The sequence below is a fragment of the Sebastes fasciatus genome, chromosome 9 (assembly GCF_043250625.1).
Source record: "Sebastes fasciatus isolate fSebFas1 chromosome 9, fSebFas1.pri, whole genome shotgun sequence".
Taxonomy (NCBI): Eukaryota; Metazoa; Chordata; class Actinopteri; order Perciformes; family Sebastidae; genus Sebastes; species Sebastes fasciatus.
Genome location: NC_133803.1, coordinates 35496077 through 35517173, shown reverse-complemented (window position 1 = coordinate 35517173; position 21097 = coordinate 35496077). Strand labels below are relative to the sequence as shown.

The window sequence follows — 21097 nt, the reverse complement described above, 5'->3', positions numbered from 1 at the left end:
AACGCTGCTGACACTCTGACCGGCTCACTGCACATTCAGATGGAAACTTAGACTCCTGTGGTTGGTCTAGTTTACAGCTGGGAGGAGAGGGAGTAGTCGAGTACAGAGATCTGCTGTAAATCAAGACGGAGGGAGGAGGAGGAGGGAGGAGGGGCATTTTAAAGTCACGTCTGGATTTCTTTTCAATGCAGGAAACAAACACAGGAATCTGATCTCTGAGTTCAGACAATAAAGGGCGGGTCCATTATTGTGCTTTGTTGTTGAGGGTCAAGCCCTTCTAAACCCTTTTTCCCCACATGGTGACCTGACGTATGTTTCTGTATGATGACGCTGCTACCTGTACAGTATATTTACATCCTTATAGTCAGTGTATTAATACAGTAACTTAGATGGCGGTCGGCCGTGCTCCCAGTGTGGAGAAGCAGACCAGAGTACCGGCAGGAAGCTAAGCGACGTGCTGCTGTGTGGACGCCACGTTAGTTCAGATCAGAAAGTCACACAATAACACAAACTAACTAACTAACTAACCGATCGATGCAGCGACAAACCAGCAACTCCTGTGTTCTGAGAGGTGAAATTACTGTTTTTGTGAATGGAGTCTGATGGCTTTGAAGATGGCGATATAACGGCTTCAGTTCCCCGTCGTAAAGGGCTCACTGATGGCGAGGTAAAGGGCTGTCTGATGGCGAGGTAAAGGGCTGTCTGATGGCGAGGTAAAGCGGTCAAAATATTCTAAATGTAGCGTACACTTAAACAGATTTTTTAGGAGGCTCAAATCAGTTTTTCTGCTGCTCCCGTCCACAGCCGCTTCAGATATATCGCTGTCTTCAAAGCCACCAGACTCCATTCATAAAAACAGTAATTCCGAGAGTATACATACAACCCCACTTCAGAACCGGGGCGACATACGGAAATGGCCACAGGTCAGATTTGAACCCGTGCCGCCGCGGTTAGGCCTCAACCTTGTTATATGGGCAACCGCTCTACCAACTGAGCTATCGGGGCGCCCCGTTTCAGTTCTTTATATACTTAGCACAGCTAGCGTTGACTCAGCTAGTGCTAGAGTTCACATTATTGATAACCTTATTGATTAACTCACCTTGGTAAAGAACGGCACTGCTTTTTACAACAGCTGAGTGGACGTTAACATGTGAGGAAAAGAACGCAGATGGACACGCCCTTTAACACCACGCCATCACATTACAATTACCCTACTACACTTACGGCCACTTTATTAGGTACACCTTGCTAGTACCGGGTGGTCTTCATCTGCTTCCAGGTTGGACGTGTTGTGCGTTCAGAGATGGTATTCTGCATACCTTGGTTGTAACGAGTGGTTATTTGAGTTTCTGTTGCCTTTCTATCATCTCCAACCACTCTGCCCATTCTCCTCTGACCTCTGACATCAACAAGGCATTTCCGTCCACACAACCCCCGCTCACTGGATCTGTTCTCTTGTTGGGACCATTCTCTGTAAACCCTAGAGATGGTTGTGCGTGAAAATCCCAGTAGATCAGCAGTTTAATACTCAGACCAGCCCGTCTGGCACCAACAACCATGCCACGTTCAAAGTCACTTAAATCCCCTTTCTTCCCCATTCTGATGCTCGGTTTGAACTTCAGCAAGTCGTCTTCACCACGTCTAGATGACGTAATGCATTGAGTTGCTGCCATGTGATTGGCTGATTAGCTATTTGTGTTAACAAGCAATTGAACAGGTGTGCCTAATAAAGTGGCCGGTGAGTGTATAAGAAACTATGACGAGACACTGAAATAATGAGTGATGAATGATGAGTAATAAGTGAGTTACTGAAAAGGAGAAGTCGACTTCCTTAACGTTGTTTTCACTATGAACAAACTGTGATGACATCAGAGACTTGTAGGAGGAAACACCAGCTGAACTTCTGGCTGTTTCACTCAAGTGGATTACTTTTAAAACTCTGAGTAACCATGGAAATACATGACAGACGTACTATAATGAGATGAGTTTGTCTGCATGTTCACTGTTCCACAACTAATGCGTCAAATGTCCCCGTCCTTAAAAATCAACCTTTTTACCTGAGTTTATAGAGGCAGGATTGAGTCCTAAAACCCAGAAATGAGTTATGAGCATTTCATCACTTCCTGTTCCCTCGTCTCGAAGTCAGAGTGTTTTCAGTTCGATGTCTGAAATCAGGTCTGTGGTTAACACAAGAAGAAGAGATTTTAACGTTTTGTTCTACCATATAAAATACGGTAGTAAATATCCCACTGGTGAATTTTGAAGCCTTTACGTGTCTTAAAAAAGACGGTTTCTAACAAGAGTCTAAATGAGACGACTAAACGTCATCACGCCGACTCGTCCTCCTTTACAGCCTCGTTATCTTATTCATACTTGAGCTCATGCGACCGTGGTTTCGTTAGCTTTTTACTTCTGCTGATTGCATTTACGCTTCAAAAATCATAGAGTGGTGTTCATTAGTGGAGATTATCTATTATATATTAACGATACGATACGTATCACTTTCCATGGTTACGATACCATTCAAGGACGATATTTGACTCATCCAGAGCTTCATTAGTGGAGATTATCTTGCTGAACAAAACATGCCAGTATCATTCTGTAAAGGTTTGTTTGCTACAGAGCTGATTTTCTGCAGAGATCCAAAAACCCAATGGAACAATCCTATTGGCTGTTAGTGGAGGAGACCAATACGTCATCCCTGCAGCTCTCTGTTGTACCGTCAACATCTCTTTCTGGCTCTGAATGCAGAACTTCATCTCAATGGTTTAAATATTGATGATGCTGAAACTGCCATTCATGTCACGAATGTGGACTTAAACCTGCACGGAGCACGGAGCGTGTAGTGTCATCACTGGTGGCTCCAGCGGGACTCTTGACGGCGTTACAAGCCATCAAACAGTATGTGTTTATGACTTGATAATACTTTGTCCCGCTCCAGCAGTTTTCCACACGGCAGTGAGATGTAACAAATAGGACACCGGAGACAATGGACACGTTGTTCCCTCCAACACGCTGACAAGAGAGTCGAGGTGTCCTGAATCACACGTCATCTCATTCAAGTGTTCAGTGGAAAGACATGTTTGCACTATAGCTGTCAGTGGATTAAGATATTTAATATCGCATGATTCTCTATATAATCATGATTACTCTTTATCGTACATTATCCCTTACTCGGTTTATTTATGATTGACAATACAAAAGACGGCGTGTTTATGTACAACACACATTTAAAAATGGATATTTTAAACAACATGCAGAAACATGAAGAGCTACTCGTCTCTCATCAGAAACACGTAATGCCCTCATTCTCACACAAAAACACAAAAACAACCAGACGAACGTGACTTACCGAGTCGTCTGGAGGTCTCTGTATCTTGATCCACTCTATCGACGGCCCCTTCACCTGCAGAAATCTCTGGAAGAGATTCCTGAAGCCCTCAAAGTCTTTCCTGGACACCTGAGAAACACAAGGATTTGATTTGAGTCTTTATTCATCATATAAAGACGGGCTGAGACCTGCAGTCAGGAACACAATGCTGCCCAATAAGAGACTGAAAGAAACGTACTAATGCTTCTCAAAGAGCGACAATTATCTCCCAGTAGCGCTGGGTAATATATCCATATTATATCCATATGGTGAGAGAGATATCGTCTTCGATTTTGGACATCGTAATAAGACATAGGTGTTGTCTTCTCCTGGTTTTAAAGGCTGCTTTGAACTGTTCTAGCTCTTCTATTATTTGCCTTTACACACTAAGTCATCATATCCACATTACTGATGATTTATCAAAAATCTCATTGTGTAAATATTTAGTGAGAGAACCAGTCAGCCCTACAGTATCGTCGTAATATCAATATCAAGGTATTATTATCGAGTATTAGGGTAAATTAATAACATTTTAGCCATTAGTGATTCTCATTCTGGGAGAAATCAGACTCAACCTTCATGGATCTTATTTTATTTAATATGGAAAGTTTCTTATAATGGAGCTGGAGGATCATAAAGGATTAAACAATCAGCTGAAAGCCTCAAGTGTTCCGCCGGGCAGACACACAGCTGACAACCTGCTACACTAAACTAAATGTGCGGTGGAGACTTTTACTGGGAAAGTGCTAGGTTAACGCTCCCGGGCGGTGAACTGGAGATTCCCGTCAACCAATATCTGTTGTGCTCCTGCAGCTGGTGCACCGCTGCATGCGAGGCACAAATCTTGTCGGTTAACGGTTAATAAAAGTTAACGAGGGTCGGTTATCGGTTAAGAACATTTTCTAAATTAGCATCCCTAGTTGCTAGTCCTGTCTGTTTCTAGATGCTGGGGGAACGCCGACCGTCATCTAACGATACGATACGTATCACTTTCCATGGTTACGATACGATTCAAGGACGATATTTGACTCATCTAGAGCGATACGATACGATTCAAGGACTTGAAATCACACGTCATCTTCCTTTTTTTGCTCAAACATTCAGTCAGTGTAACTGTGAAATAAATATGTGGATACTGGACAGAGCAGGTCAGGGCTCCTGTTGGTTCCTCAGTCGGAAGTTGGTATTCTCTTCAGGTGGTTTAACCTGCTGGGTCTGTCCTCATTCTCAACATAAACGGTAGAGCAATTATGTCTACCATTCCACATCTGTTCAGGTTGATGAACCTGCTGCTTCTGTTCTCATTAGCAACACAAAGGTACTGCATAGTGAACATGAGAATAGAAGCAGCAGGTTAAAGCACTGTCAGTAGGTGCTTGGAAAGATTGCTCGTGTTGCCGTTGTATTTATCTGTTATTTGCATATTCTGCAAACAGCGAGCCATTTATCAAGGATCGCTCCCTTTTTATAGAAGCCAAAATGTTTCCACACGCTGGACCTCAAACTCTCTCGTCTGGCTCTTCCTCGTCACCAGCCTGCTTCGTTTTGTTGTCGTCTTTAGAGATTAGCTCTGCTGGCGTATGTTGATGACGTCATACACACGGAGAGGGAACATTTAACATTTCTTTACTATTAAAAGTGCTAAAAAGATACGAGGTGCAAACTCGATTATTTACCCTGCAAATCGATTTCAGATCGATATACTGTATGTCCCCCCGTGAAGGTTAACTTGCCGAGTACCTATCGATGTAGTTGGATCGTAGGATGTAATAGATGAATTCTTATATTTTAACACTAATTATGGATAAGAAATACCTCATATAACCCCACTTCAAAACACCCAAAATATCCCTTTAATTGTGCAAAATAAGATGAAATCAAAGGTAATGATTAAAAGAAATGCCCTGAAAAATGTAAATAATTGATTTAAAATGTGTATTAAAAACCAACAATCTATTCCTAGAGAGTAAGATGAATCAATAATCATTGTCATTGTTAACACTGGAGACCTGCCCAGCTTAACCACTGTGGCACTAAGAAAGTGTGTGTGTGTGCACATGGCTTATTGGCTTGCATAACCGCAAGTACAAAAGACTGTGAACACACTTGAGTGAAAGTGTGTGTGAAGAAATGAGTGGCTGAACCGCTTTTCTTTCCTTGTGTCATTCCATCTGTTGAGAGTTTGAGAGTTCCTGGTTGATGTCTGATAAGAGTCAAACTCAGAGTGGGATCGTACCTGTGTGATCTCTAGTGACCGCTTCGTCTCAGCGTCTATGATTGTTTTAAACCAAAGGAAAACTTAAAGGTCCCATATTGTAAAAAGTGCTTTTCATGTCTTTTATATCATAAAGTAGGTTTAAGTGATATATAAATACTGTGAAAGTATCCAAACGCTCAATCCACAGAGACATACACACAGCCCGTATTCAGAAACTGAGCTTCTGAAACAAGCCATCAGGATTTCTGTCCATTTGTGATGTCACAAATATACAATATTTAGACCATTTCACAGTTTTAAACGTAAACATTCTAAATGTGTCCCAGTTTATTTCCCGCTACAGTGTATGTGAACTAGGGATGTCACGTTACCACAAATCTAGTAGTCGATACCAATACCAGGGAATTTACACGATTCTCCATACCCAATTCGATACCACGGTAAAAGCAGCTTTACAGCGCTTCCCGCCGCACCGTGACCTCGCCGCACCGTGACGGGGCTCCCTGCTCCCGGTGCGACTGTCGACCGGAGCAGACTGTCCTCAGTGCCCCGACCGCGTCGTGTCCCCAGGGCGGGGCTCGGCCCACGTAAAAGGCGCCAGGGGTCTGAAGCGATGTCTGCAACCCACCCGACCCGTCTTGAAACACGGACCAAGGAGTCTAACGCACGCGCGCGAGTCAGAGGGTGAAAGCAAAACCCCGTGGCGCAATGAAAGTGAGGGCCGCCGTGCGCCGGCTGAGGTGGGATCCCGGCCCGCTGTTAATTTGGGACCCTGATTACAGGCATCGTACGGTACCGTCGGTATGGTAGAAAAAGAATACCGTCACGTTTTTAGAATTTTGGCATCGACTTGGTACCGAAGTATCGGTTCCAGTGACATCCCTAATGTGAACGACATCAGCTGACAGGAAGTAAACATGGACCCAAGCTGTTGCCTAGCAACGCAATTCCGTTGAAATGCACTAAAACGGAGCGTTTCAGACGGAGAGTGAAATACAGGTTTATTCAGCCAGACAGGATGAGAAACATAAAGGTGTTTTTATAACATTACAGCATGAAAACATGTTCTAGTAGAAACATTAAATACAAGTATGAACCTGAAAATGAGCTGATATGGGACCTTTAAAGAGAAAACAGATGAAGTGATGCTACGTCTGGCTTTCTGGAGAGGTTCTGATCCGTTTGCATTCCACTCCCAACACCACATTTAATGATGGTTAACAGGACAAATCCCAGTTGGGCTGTAATGACGTATTACATGATGATGTAGGCTGATATAATGATGAATGTTTGCTTAACAACCTCGCCTGTTGCAGTTTAATGACGTATACTTTCTTCGTGGATGTGTGTCTGTGAGCATGGAGGCGGAGCCTCGTTGGCACCGGGCTACAGTATGTGTCACTTTAATGTTTTCCCCGAGTTCTTGTGTGACCCGACCGCCCTCTAAATCACTAGCAGATGGTAGTAGAGAGAACCAGAGGAGGGGGAGTGTTAGCGTACCTCTCTGTCTGAGCCCGTGGTGGTGTCCAGCAGTTTCTCCAGCTCGCTGTGCATGGAGCTCTCCAGCTGCTGCCGCATCATTTCCTGGAACTGAGCCATCCCTCCGTTGGCCACTCCTTTACTCAGACCTGAGTAAGATAGAGGGAGAAGGGGGACAAGGTGTTAAAGGTTTTACTCTGCTGAAACTCACTTTAATTCTAACTCAGGCTGTCAACTGATTAAAACATTAAAACATACACCTTAAAGGGAGATCAGTCCAGTATTTAATCCTCTTATCAACATGGGAGTGGACAAATATGCTGCTTTATGTAAATGTATGTATATATTGATTATTATAAATCAATGAACAACACAAATCAATGACAGATATTGATCCAGAAACCCTCACAGGTACTGCATTTAGCATAAAACAATATGCTCCAATCATAACATGGCAAACTGCAGCCCAACAGGCAACAACAGCTGTCAGTGTGTCAGTGTGCTGACTTGACTATGACTTGCCCCAAACTGCATGTGATGATCATAAAGTGGGCATGTCTGTAAAGGGGAGACTCGTGGGTACCCATAGAACCCATTTACATTCACACATCTGGAGGTCAGAGGTCAAGGGACCCCTTTGGAGCGTTATTTAGCCTCCTTCATGACCAGCTAGTCTGACCTGGTTGGTAACGATGGATTCATCAGGTGAGCCTGTTATAACCTAAAAAATCGCAAGTTGCATTAATGCGTTAAAGAAATTAGTGGCGTTAACTTTAACAGCCTTAATATATATATGTAATTAGGTGTTGTCCTGCCTCTACCTATAAAAACAAAACAGCTTCAGTAGAGTGGTTTAAGAATTTAGGAAATAATCTACAACTGTGCCCCAAAATCAGCTCTCATTGGCTCATTAGTGTTCAGACAGGACATGTAACAGGAAATGTACAGTGTACACGTGTAGCTGATGAATTATAAGCCAGAAGTAGTGAAATAAAAAACAGATAAAAAATAAACTGGAGAACTTTGACCAGCGTGGTGCGTTCATGTACAGATGGGAAGCTTCAACATTTAGGAACTGTACTACTCATCTCTAACGCAACGATGATGTGAGGAGAACTATTCAATACTCTCAGACATATCACAGCTTTCATCCTTTAAGTGACGGCATCAGTTATAAACTTAGACAGAAGTGAAACCGAGTCACATATGACAGACAATCTCAAATACTGGAATTAATGAGAACCAGTGCTTGTTTGAAAGGCTAAGTGTCTCTGGAAGGATGGTCGGCTCTGGGAAATAGTTTCCATTAATATGGATTAACTCGCTGAAGTTACGCCCCGCTGACAGAGCGGCAACGCTAGAGCTGCTAACGGAGCACAAACACACACAATGTCTGTGTTGGCCGGGCAGACACACAGCTGACAACCTGCTAAACTAAACTAAATGTGCGGTGGAGACTTTTACTGGGAAAGTGGCTGCATGCTAAGTTAACGCTCCCGGACGATGAACTGGAGACTCAGTTGTCTGTTGTGCTCCTGCAGCTGGATCAACGCTGCATGCGAGGCACTAATCTTGTCGGTTAACGGTTAATAATCGGTTAACGAGGGTCGGTTATCGGTTAAGGACATTTTTCAAAATGAGCATTCCTATCCAACACACACTCTGAACCCTTCCAGGTGTTGCCTTCAGGTGACAATGTGCCAGCTGAACCGTTATAAAGACTCATTCATTCCGTCGTCCATCAAAATATTAAACAGCAACAAGTAGTTCTTGTATTATATGATACGATTTTATTGAGAACTAATATATAGTAAATGTATTATCTGGTATGATTATACCTGGTCTTTGTATTTAAAACTATTGTCTTTTATTACCTTTTATTATTTTAAAGAACTACTGGTTTTAGTATTTAAAAAAAAAATGACCAGCTAGTCTGACATGGTTGGTACCGATGGATTCATCAGGTTTATAGTTTACTATGATACCAGGAGCTGCCTTTCTTATGGACATTTTTCAGACTTCTTTTCAGATTTGGAGATTTTCAATTTTCAGACATTTTTCAGACTATTTTTTTTTTTTTTTTAATTTGTTGTCTTTTATTGCCTTTTATTATTTTAAAGAACTACTGGCTTTAGTATTATAAACTATTTTCTTTTATTACATTTTATTATTTTAAAGAACTACTGGTTTTAGCATTTAAACCACTGTTTTTTATTACTTTTATTATTTTAAAGAACTACTGGTTTTAGTGGTAGAAACTATTGTCTTTTATTACCTTTTTATTACCTTTTATTGCCCAAGACAAATTTCCCAGCAGGACAATAAAGTACATCTTATCTTATCTTAATACAAAGCAATTAAAACATGTAAATTATTACATATAGTACCTTGTTGTGTCATGTTTTCAGCTGCCAAGTTCATCAAGATAAAAACAGATCTTCAGGTTAAATATTCCAGAGAGTATTCACAGTTGAACGCTCATCCCGTAGAAAACATTTATAGCCTAGTAACTGAAAATGATCAGTATACACTGGCATAATCCTAATTAATCCAGATACTAGTTTGACCAGTTTAAAGCTGACTTTCAGTCAGTGCTTCAACTTAAAAAATAATGAACTTATTGCTGTGTGTCACAATCATATCAGAGTTTCTATGGTTTTTAAGTTACATTACAATCTGTTCACACATTGGCAATACAAAGCAATTAAAACGTGTCAATTATTACATAAAGTACCTTTAAAAAAGAAAAGCCCCTAAGGAAGAAAGGATGGTTGGCTCTGGGAAATAGTTTCCATTAATATGGATGATGAATTAAATATGTTATTATTACTTTCTTTTCTTTGTATCAATATTATTATTATTTTTTATTATTCTATTCTTTTTATTATTATTATTATTATTTTGTTCTTAATTTTATTTCTATTTTGAATGCTGAAGTTGTTTTCCCTAGTGTACTTATTGTGTTTGTTTCTAAGATCAACTACTTAAAAAAATGGTTTATAAACTATTGTAATTACAAACTGTAAATTGCATATATGAAAAAATAAAGTGTGAAAAAATAATAATATGGATGATGAAGAAACATAAAAAAATCACCTTTAAATCCACTTTTATAGGTAATAAAATAATACCTGTAAGGTTATAACAGTTGAACACACAACACCACTCACCTTCTAAATAAAGTGTCATGTTTTCAGCTGCCAAGTTCATCAATAACATCCAGTTAAATAATAAAGATAGAACAGATCCTCAGGTTAAATAATCCAGTTTTCAGTTGATCCAGCAGATGATTAGAAAAACAGAAGTTTCCTGGAGGAACGTAAACGCCTCATTCATCCAGATCGATTAGGTCCAGTTTACTGATAGATATATATACAGTATATATATATATCTCTGTCTGGTGGAGTCCTGGACATGGAGCTGGATCAGGTTCTCTAGCAGGAGTCCCTGAGCAGGATCCTTTATTCTACTACTGCTGTTGCCCACGTCACAGCTCCTCAGAGCCTCGCCCCCTCTCAGCCTTCAGCCTCCTCTTTAACCTCTCAGAGAGCACAGGTGAGTTATTAACCGGTGAGATGAACACAGCTGGCCCGCAGCAGCCCTGCCTAGAGGGATGGAAACATATAAACTCTGAGTTCTCCCACATTATAGCTACATAAACTCCCCTCTACGGCGGGGCCCTGAACGCCTCACAGGGACCGTGAGGCGTTCAGGGTCCCTGTGTTGGGCTGATGGAGAACTGAACGATGCGATCACACAATGTTATTACATGTTATTACATGTTATTAGATTTAAAGTCTTACTGTGAGACTGCAGGAGAAGAGGAAGAGTCCTGGTCTTAGTCTTAGTCTTAGTTCTGGTCCTGGTCTTAGTCCTGCAGGTCTCTCTCGCGTCTGCAGGACCAGCAGTGATCCACAGAGGAGACTCTAATATTAAATAATATATATTTAGATATAATAATAGACTTTTCTCTTTAAATCATCGGTTTCACTTCGACAATCTGCAGCAGCAGCCCTGCAGGAGAGGAGCCCAACAGAGGGATCAGCATGTTAACACTGAGATCTCCCACATTATAGCTACATAAACTCCCGTCTGCGGCGGGACCCTGAACGCCTCACATGGCGATGCTTCATGATGTTATTATAATGTTATTACATTTAAAGTCTTACTGTGAGACTGCAGGAGAAGAGGAAGAGTCCTGGTCCTGGTCCTGGTCCTGGTCACCGCTGGAATCAGAGTGAAATACTCCTAAAGAAGATAGAAAGTGATTTACTTTAAAGATATTTAACTCAACAGTTCCTCTGCAGGAAGGCGGACGTGAAGCGGCGGCAGCCAATCAGAGAGCTGTTTTCTCCTGACGTCATTTTGACAACCAATAGATTTCTGCAACGTGCGACATGACTTCCGGGTTAAAGAATGAGAGACCTTTATATTTATATATTTATATATTTATATATTTATATAATAATATAGAAGAGCTCCACAGTTCATCTTTTACATGTTTACAACTTTATTCATATTTTAAATGTTTTTAACTTCATTCATCTTTTGAAGTTTTACTTTATTAATATTTTGAAGTTGTTTTTTTATTATTATTTTTTACTTACTTCATATTTTGAAGTACATCCATATTTAAATACCAAGTCTAGGCTAAATGCATACTATAATAATGGGCAGAATAAATCTGACAAAAGCCCAAATTGAGAACTTATTGTTTATTTATTAAAGAATATAATGAGCCTATAAATCAGTGGAGACTGGAGCCACAGCTTCATATCTCTGAATCTCTCTAAAGCCTGGAGGAGGAACGTAGCATCTGATAGATTCAATTCCTCACACTCTTACTCTTGTTGTCATGATAGGATCTGTGTATTGGTGCTCAGAGCTGTGGTTGTAGATCTGTGTATTGGTGCTCAGAGCTGTGGTTGTAGATCTGTGTGTATTGGTGCTCAGAGCTGTGGTTGTAGATCTGTGTGTGTTGGTGCTCAGAGCTGTGGTTGTAGATCTGTGTATTGGTGCTCAGAGCTGTGGTTGTAGATCTGTGTGTATTGGTGCTCAGAGCTGTGGTTGTAGATCTGTGTGTGTTGGTGCTCAGAGCTGTGGTTGTAGATCTGTGTGTGTTGGTGCTCAGAGCTGTGGTTGTAGATCTGTGTATTGGTGCTCAGAGCTGTGGTTGTAGATCTGTGTGTATTGGTGCTCAGAGCTGTGGTTGTAGATCTGTGTGTGTTGGTGCTCAGAGCTGTGGTTGTAGATCTGTGTATTGGTGCTCAGAGCTGTGGTTGTAGATCTGTGTATTGGTGCTCAGAGCTGTGGTTGTAGATCTGTGTGTATTGGTGCTCAGAGAGCTGTGGTTGTAGATCTGTGTGTATTGGTGCTCAGAGCTGTGGTTGTAGATCTGTGTATTGGTGCTCAGAGAGCTGTGGTTGTAGATCTGTGTATTGGTGCTCAGAGCTGTGGTTGTAGATCTGTGTGTATTGGTGCTCAGAGCTGTGGTTGTAGATCTGTGTGTATTGGTGCTCAGAGCTGTGGTTGTAGATCTGTGTATTGGTGCTCAGAGCTGTGGTTGTAGATCTGTGTGTATTGGTGCTCAGAGCTGTGGTTGTAGATCTGTGTGTGTTGGTGCTCAGAGCTGTGGTTGTAGATCTGTGTATTGGTGCTCAGAGCTGTGGTTGTAGATCTGTGTGTATTGGTGCTCAGAGCTGTGGTTGTAGATCTGTGTGTGTTGGTGCTCAGAGCTGTGGTTGTAGATCTGTGTGTGTTGGTGCTCAGAGCTGTGGTTGTAGATCTGTGTGTTGGTGCTCAGAGAGCTGTGGTTGTAGATCTGTGTGTATTGGTGCTCAGAGAGCTGTGGTTGTAGATCTGTGTGTATTGGTGCTCAGAGCTGTGGTTGTAGATCTGTGTGTGTTGGTGCTCAGAGAGCTGTGGTTGTAGATCTGTGTGTTGGTGCTCAGAGCTGTGGTTGTAGATCTGTGTGTGTTGGTGCTCAGAGAGCTGTGGTTGTAGATCTGTGTGTGTTGGTGCTCAGAGAGCTGTGGTTGTAGATCTGTGTGTGTTGGTGCTCAGAGCTGTGGTTGTAGATCTGTGTGTTGGTGCTCAGAGCTGTGGTTGTAGATCTGTGTGTTGGTGCTCAGAGCTGTGGTTGTAGATCTGTGTGTGTTGGTGCTCAGAGCTGTGGTTGTAGATCTGTGTGTTGGTGCTCAGAGAGCTGTGGTTGTAGATCTGTGTGTGTTGGTGCTCAGAGCTGTGGTTGTAGATCTGTGTGTGTTGGTGCTCAGAGAGCTGTGGTTGTAGATCTGTGTGTATTGGTGCTCAGAGCTGTGGTTGTAGATCTGTGTGTGTTGGTGCTCAGAGCTGTGGTTGTAGATCTGTGTGTATTGGTGCTCAGAGCTGTGGTTGTAGATCTGTGTGTGTTGGTGCTCAGAGAGCTGTGGTTGTAGATCTGTGTGTATTGGTGCTCAGAGCTGTGGTTGTAGATCTGTGTGTGTTGGTGCTCAGAGCTGTGGTTGTAGATCTGTGTGTATTGGTGCTCAGAGAGCTGTGGTTGTAGATCTGTGTGTATTGGTGCTCAGAGCTGTGGTTGTAGATCTGTGTGTATTGGTGCTCAGAGCTGTGGTTGTAGATCTGTGTATTGGTGCTCAGAGCTGTGGTTGTAGATCTGTGTGTGTTGGTGCTCAGAGCTGTGGTTGTAGATCTGTGTGTGTTGGTGCTCAGAGCTGTGGTTGTAGATCTGTGTGTGTTTATTTGTTCTGTTTCCATTGTGGGATGTTTCCTGGAACATTAGTTGTGGGAGTGTTTATGATTATATCTGGATGACGTTTATATACCTGGATGATGATGGTGTGTTGTGCTGTTAGATGATGGAGGTCTAACATGCCGGAAGGTTTGATCTGTTGTTAGTTAATGTGTCTTAATAATCCATTGAGGGATGGGTTATATAAATAACCAGATCCATAGTAGTATCCATAGAAACCTTCTAAATCTATGGTAGTATCACACTGACTGGGCAGCATTCAACAGCCCATCATTAATGTAGGAATACTGGATGTTTTTTGGTAAATTTGTCCCTTTTTTAATCAACACACTAGATATGTGACTTTACAGATATTACATAATCATTCCTCGTGCTGCTGGGAGGAGGGAAACACTAGTAGATACTGCCCCTGCCTGGTGAAACGGTGACGCTGCGCTGGACTATTATTGCTCCAGATGTTCAGTATTTTACTCTTTCTTTATTTTAACTGTCTGCAAATACTTTCCACCACAATAACAAGTAACCATGTACTCAAATCATGGCTTTATTTAAAAGATTTTGTTCCCAGAATGATGTCTGAAATACTGAAGAATCCTTACTGGAAATAACAATACTATAATACTTCTAATTACCATGTAGTCCAGTGTCATAAGCATCAACTAAACAACTTAGGACAAACTGTGTTTTACAGTGTACTGGTGCTGGAAGACTACTGGTAATTATGTAACATGTAAATCCAATTTTATTGTCAAACATAGCAGACAGTGAAATTTACTGCATTTAACCTCCTGGTATATTAGGAGCAGCGGGCAGCTACTATACAGCTGCTCAGGGAGCAGTCTCAGGGGGTCGGTGCCTTGCTCAAAGGTACCTCGAAGTGGCACGTCTTTACGCTCTTTGCACCACATTACGTACTTAGTTCGTGCAGGGACTTGAATCGGCGACCCTCCAGTTCCCACGGACTGAGTTACTGCCACCCTCATAATCTGATTTACCCCGCCACCCCTTTCACCCTGCAGACCTCCCGGTCCAAACATGAAGACAACCTGGAAGTTAGTCTGTCCATCCACCGATCTATCTCTACTGATCTAATGCAGGTTAGAGAGGGACTGGAGCTTTTATCTGCTCACTCTGGAAGTGATTCTGATTTTAGGATGCTATCTTTACACCGGGATGAAAACTAGCCTCCTGACTAATATACAGTAATGTTTATTAATATGCACCGTCCCTGAGAAATAAACTGAATAAATAAATGAGTAGAAGCGGGTTCAACCCCAGACAGGTTATCAGTCTTGTATTGATTGGATTAGTAACTTTAATGCAGAGTCTAAGACACATTTGTCCTACAGGGACAATAAAGCATATTCTATTCCTATCTATTTATTATAATTAAATTATTAATTATATTTCTATCTCAGGGCTGATACAAAAAAACAGACAATTTAGAGTCTCCTAACATGCATGTTGCTGGACTTTGGGAGAACATCCACAGAAGTTGCTCTGTATGCCAGACAACCTGACCCCTGGACCTGCTTGCTATGAGGTGACAGATAAAACTTAAAGTATCATGGCAGCTTCACTGTGCCCATCTGTTTACCTGCAAAAACACAAAAAAATAAAGTAAAATCATAAAAAAAACACACAACTACACGGTTAAATGTTTTATTGTTTAGCTGAACGGTTCCAGTGTTTGAGGACTTAGTGCATCATTGATTATATGTAACAACCATTCATGTTTCACTCCCCCCCCCAGAGAGAAAGCAGCTGGTAACAGATCAGATGGACTTCCAGGTGGAGTTATACTTGTGCGTCACGGAGTAAAGCGTCCCCAACGCGGTGCATTTATCATTTATAGCCAGAGTAAACAGAAATACGTCTGCATCAGTATCCAAAACTTGTAAACGAAACTACAAGCAACACACGCTAGATAATCACCGTCTCCATGTGGGATCGGGCGTAGGATTACTTTCTACACCGTAGCCTCCCAACGCACAAGAATAAACCCAACGTTACACTCATAAACACTGACTCACTCACGCACACACAGAGTCATGCCGGGGTTGGTGGAGGGCCGTATCACAGGCGGGCGTCTGGAGCGTTGGGTCTGTCTAAGTGTTGGTTGGGAGGACTTACAGGATCTAGTCATACTCCCAGGAACGCCACGGCTGTGTTTCTCTCATCCATCAGCTCTGCTGCTGTGGCGTCCATCTTCGACTGGGAGAACGTGTTGATGGCCAGACCGTTCACGATCTTCCAGGTCTTGTCCTGAGGAAACACAATACTGTCAGAAGCCTCCATGGCATATGGGGAGTGTTGTGCATGGTTGGCTGTCGCGGTGAAGGAATTTCCTCTGCTGTGATGATGATGATGATGATGCTATGCCTTATTATTGCCATTAGGCTATTATTACCTCCGCCAAGGCAGAAGGCCTAGGAAGGAGGTTATGTTTTCACCGGCGGTGGTTTGTTGGTTTATTTGTTTGTTTGTTTGTTTGTTTGTTTGTCCGAAAAAAACTCTCGGTGACCAGAAAACAATCCCCAAATGTGCAGCACTCAGAGCCGAATAGACGCTCAGCGCCTCGTCTTGCTGCTGGTGTTTCTAGCAGAGTGTAAATACACGGCGCTCCCATTGGGAAGAATTCATAAAAGAAATAACGTGAACATAGCCGATGTGGCGGTTGCTTGCCATCCCCTGTGGTTGGCTTGTCAACAGTGCAGTATTGTAATATTGTGGTTATTGCGACCGCCCTAGGACAGACACAGTGTAGTTTACTGCTATCATCTGAATTAAAACCCCACTGAAGGCTGCTGGAGGAGTGAACACGAGTTCATATCAGTCTCACCTTGATCTGGACCGGGAATGAGTAGATGAGGTCTTCTGGGACTCCATAGGAGTTACCAGAGGAGTACACCCCCATGGAGATGAACTCACCCTGAAAACAACAGAGAGAGAGAAACCGGTTCAAACTGCAATTAGAATACTACGTTATTCCACGATATCTAGTCTCATATCCCGATATGGATATATCACCCAGTCCACCACATCATAACTCCTCCAGTATAAATAACTAAATCTGGCGTTTACCTCGGGGGTGCCTGACCAGACGTCTCTCATGTGGTCACAGATGGCCTTGGCGGCAGACATGGCGCTGGACAGCTTCCTGGCCTTGATGACTGCGGCGCCTCTCTGCTGCACCGTCTGCAACACAACAACAACAACAACAACAACAACAACAACATCAACAACAACAACAACAACATGGACGGTTACACAGCGGCCGTCACAGTCACAGTCACAGTCAGTGGAAGTAGTGAGCAGGAGAACGGAGCATACAGGGTTAGCTGGTGTTACCGAGCTGTGCAGCTAGTTTGGGTTTTATTTGTCAAGGTTTTGAGATAAAAGCTGAATCTGTCTGCAGCCCAAACTGCATGTGATTATCATAAAGTGGGCATGTCTGTAAAGGGGAGACTCGTGGGTACTCACAGAACCCATCACTGATCTGGAGGTCAGAGGTCAAGGGACCCCTTTGAACATTTAGTGTAAGTTTGGAGCGTTATTTAACCTCCTTCATGACCAGCTAGTCTGACCTGGTTGGTACCGATGGATTCATCAGGTTCTATAGTTTACTATGATACCAGGATCTTCACTGTGGCCAAACTGAGTCTGTTACAACCTACAAATTGCAAGATGCGTTATTATCACGGTAACTTGGACAGCCCCGGTATCTCACGGTCCGACTGACGACAGTACATCTTCTTTAACTCACAGCAATGAAATCTCCTTTAAGCCAGGCGTCGTCCTTGACGGCCTCGAAGCAGGCGAGCTCGCTGCCTGACATGTTGACCATGCAGTGATGCACGTCTGGGTACTGGGTGGACGAGTGGTTGCCCCAGATGATCACGTTCCTCACGTTGGAGGCGGGAACCTTACAGCGCATCGCCACCTACAGACCGGACAGCCAAGTTTAGGTTTCACGATCAGCTTAGGATGTGGCAGCTAAAAGTCTGAATAGAAGTGTAAGAAGTAGAAACGTGAGGCTAAAGGAAGCCGACCTGAGAGCGAGCCCTGTTGTGGTCCAGACGGGTGAGGCAGGAGAAGTTCTCTTTGGGGATGGAGGGAGCAGACTTGGCTGCAATCAGACAGTTGGTGTTGGCCGGGTTTCCTACAACCAGCACCTGAAAACACACGTTAAAATAGAACCTGAGTGACTCATCTGATCCAGTTCACTGTAACACATTAATAACTGTTACAGTGAGTTTTATAGAACTGGATTGATGAAGTTACAAACATAAATCAATTCAAGAAAAAGTATTAAAAAACACTTTTTGAGAGCTCTCTCGGGACTGTGACGCTCCTTGTTGTTCTTGATTTTTATTTTTTATATATATATTAAGATGATTATGAGAATAAGTGATAAGAATGAATGAAATGATTTAAGTTATATAACTTAAAGGGGTGGGACGTTATAAGTGTTTACTTCTGTCTACTCACTTTCAAACATATATTTATTTAGAATGTGCTGTATGTGTTTACTGATTATTTTATTGGTTATTCTTCTTTTGTTTTCTTATTATTTGTTACAAATTCAAATTAAATCTATCTAATAATATCTAATCTAAAAAACTTGTAATATGCTTAATATCATAAAAGGGACAAAAAGTATGGTTAAGCATTAGAAAATAAACTTGACATCATGAGGGCTCTAATAAATGAGAATCAACTTGGCACAGCAGCAGCACGTTGAACTGAAGGGAACGCCCTGGAAACAAAGCAACGCTAACAACTCAGCCAGAACACGTCGACACTAGTAGAACATCTCCTACGTGTCCGGTCACGTCTGTAAACGGAGTCCTGTGTCGGAGGTACCTTGACGGTCTTCTTGGCGTGCTTCTCCAGGGCGGCTCCCTGGCTCTTGAAGATGGCCACGTTGGCTTTGAGCAGGTCCTTCCTCTCCATGCCCTCCTTCCTGGGCATGGAGCCCACCAGGATGGCTGCGTCCAGGCCCATGAAGGCCACCTCCTCCTTGTCAGTGGGGACGATCTCTGTGGAGAAAGACAACATGAAATCACAATCATTTCTACAGATCATTTACCAGGACAGACACTAATATGTTCCTCTCTGTAGAAGTCTGATTTAAAAGACCAGTTATCTGTTGCTCGTCCTCTTCAGTAGAACAGACCCTTGAGATTCTGCAGTCTGCCTTCGATGTGGTTCAGACACATTTAACTCAACTTCAGTTGGTGTTAAATGCAGACAAATCCAAATTCATGCTATTCTCTAATGGCAAAACAATACCATCTAATCTTATATATATATACGTATATATATATATATATATATATATAGACGAGCAGTCTGATGGCTAAAACTCATCTATGAAATCATCTCTTACATGCTTAGAAATGATGACAAATTGATCATAGAATAATGCAGACACACCGGCACATGAAGGCAAAACAAGCTGGCAACCACATGAACCTTAGCAACTGAACCAAACATGCAAACCATTCATTCATTATCTGTAACTGTATATCCCGTTCAGAGCCACAGCCAACATCTAGCCGGTTATTTGGCCGCTGCTTATTTCATTCCCTGTTTGCCACCTCAACAGATTCATAGGTCATTTACTCCTTGACTAAAAGAAACTTTAGGATTACACTTGAAGCACAAGATCTCATAGTTTAGTCTGTAAATCAGTGATTTTCACTAACTCTCCTGTAAACTGACATTAACCGTCTCCGAGCCATCAGACTCCCTCTGGACTGGAGCAGCGCTCCTGTGTGTAACCGGTGAGCTCATATTAGAGTAGTCTTTTGGCCAGATATCAACACAAACAGGTTCTGAGTTCCTGCTGAGGTGAACAATAAACCTGTTCATACTGTACACTCCCTAAAACAATTACACCACAAACTGGTCCGTCCACATATCTATCTCTCTCTGACAGTTCATAACCAGCACAGCTCTTCATCCTTCCTAAATCCTACATGCATATCCAGGTTTGAGAGCTGTATCTGGGTGTATCCCACCACAGCGTGAGCGGTATTGTGTTGTGTCTGGCTGTGCCCATCTCAGTGCACGAAGCGTTGTCTTTGCAGCACAGTCGGTTAATACGGGGGCCTCTCACAGCCCCCCGGCCAAACAAAGCAAAGGACGGCATCAATTCAAAGGAAAAATTCCAGGTCACAATGGAGACGGCACATAATGGCGCCTCACGACTGAGGTCATGACAGCGGTTACAGTGATAACCCCGCTGGCTGGAAACCACGTTTACCAAGTGTCTCAGGAATACGCCCTGAAACTATTACAGCAACACGTATTCAGTACTCTGAGTTAAAGCTTTCAATCAAAGGAACATATATCCGTCTCCAACGTTTAGCTGTTGATTTCATTTACTATTTACACTGTCTGGGATGCAGCGACTATGATTGTGTTTGTCCATCCAATACTGTTAATATCGTTATGCATATATAATCCTAATGATCTGGGCGTGACGGGATGTTCAGCTGCACCTGGAAATCACGAGTGGACCATCAGCGTTACCGAATTAATGTAGTAGACAAGATTACGGTCGCATTTAACAGGACTTCAAATAAATACATAAGAGTGCTGGCAAAACAGTGAGATTTGAGTATAAAAGTAGTGATTTTGAGATGTTTAATAAAGACAGACTTGGCTCCTTCCTTTCAAAGTGTGTAGAAACCTTAAATAAAACCATCCACCACATCTTTACCCCAGAATCTCTGAGGAACTGCTGTCGCCTCAAAGACATTTAGAGGCTCCAGGAAGCTGAAAACTATATTTATTCTTTATGAAACATGGCAGCGTGATGACGGCACATTCTTGGCCTTTAAATTGTTACCTCTCAGAAGTGGGAGGGCGCAGTCCTGCAGCTCCATGACGACGCCTTCCAGGACCGGCAGCATGGGCGTAATGTCCAGAAGGAGCAAGGTGACCGGCTGAAGGAAGGAAGGAAGCAGGGAGTGGGATGAATGGGATGAAATTAATAACAAAAAACTCAATTTAAACGCTCTTAAAATCATAATAGAGTTCTGCAGGAAGGAGTCCAAGAACCCAGACATGAGTTAGCATGTTAGCACTTCATGTTCCCTCGTCTGGAAGTCAACAGGTCTTTAGTTAGATGTCTGAAATAAGGCGATTGCATTCACGCTTCATAAATCATAAAGTGGTGTTCATTAGTGGAAATTATCTTGCTGAATAAAACGTGTCAATATCATAAACGTTTAGATTATTTTCTGCAATAATCTAAACCCCAGTGGAT

At 42.5% G+C, this 21097-nt stretch overlaps 3 protein-coding genes across 7 annotated transcripts in view; 1 reads left to right on the top strand and 2 right to left on the bottom strand.

Annotated features, from left to right (window-relative positions):
* ugp2b (UDP-glucose pyrophosphorylase 2b) overlaps nucleotides 1-11416 on the bottom strand; it is a 45183-nt gene extending 33767 nt beyond the window's left edge. The window contains exons 1-4 of one of the 3 annotated variants that reach the window (XM_074647457.1): nucleotides 11292-11416; nucleotides 10871-11067; nucleotides 7089-7216; nucleotides 3353-3460 (exon numbers count right to left, since the gene is read on the bottom strand). In XM_074647457.1, coding sequence (XP_074503558.1) covers nucleotides 3353-3460; nucleotides 7089-7187 — 207 coding nt within the window. In that variant the 5' untranslated portion in view covers nucleotides 7188-7216; nucleotides 10871-11067; nucleotides 11292-11416. Of the gene's footprint in view, nucleotides 1-3352; nucleotides 3461-7088; nucleotides 7217-10237; nucleotides 10538-10870; nucleotides 11068-11236 lie in introns of those variants that run through there. The other 2 variants (XM_074647458.1, XM_074647456.1) reach the window with 2 other exon arrangements.
* Nucleotides 1-21097, top strand: part of wdpcp (WD repeat containing planar cell polarity effector) — a 177348-nt gene that overhangs the window by 25888 nt on the left and 130363 nt on the right. The gene's annotated exons all lie outside the window — the stretch shown is intronic.
* Nucleotides 15467-21097, bottom strand: part of mdh1ab (malate dehydrogenase 1Ab, NAD (soluble)) — a 38150-nt gene continuing 32519 nt past the window's right edge. For both annotated transcript variants that reach the window (XM_074647459.1, XM_074647460.1), the window contains exons 3-9: nucleotides 20678-20774; nucleotides 18685-18860; nucleotides 17871-17993; nucleotides 17585-17761; nucleotides 16903-17016; nucleotides 16661-16750; nucleotides 15467-16083 (exon numbers count right to left, since the gene is read on the bottom strand). In XM_074647459.1, coding sequence (XP_074503560.1) covers nucleotides 15961-16083; nucleotides 16661-16750; nucleotides 16903-17016; nucleotides 17585-17761; nucleotides 17871-17993; nucleotides 18685-18860; nucleotides 20678-20774 — 900 coding nt within the window. In that variant the 3' untranslated portion in view covers nucleotides 15467-15960. The remainder of the gene's footprint in view (nucleotides 16084-16660; nucleotides 16751-16902; nucleotides 17017-17584; nucleotides 17762-17870; nucleotides 17994-18684; nucleotides 18861-20677; nucleotides 20775-21097) is intronic.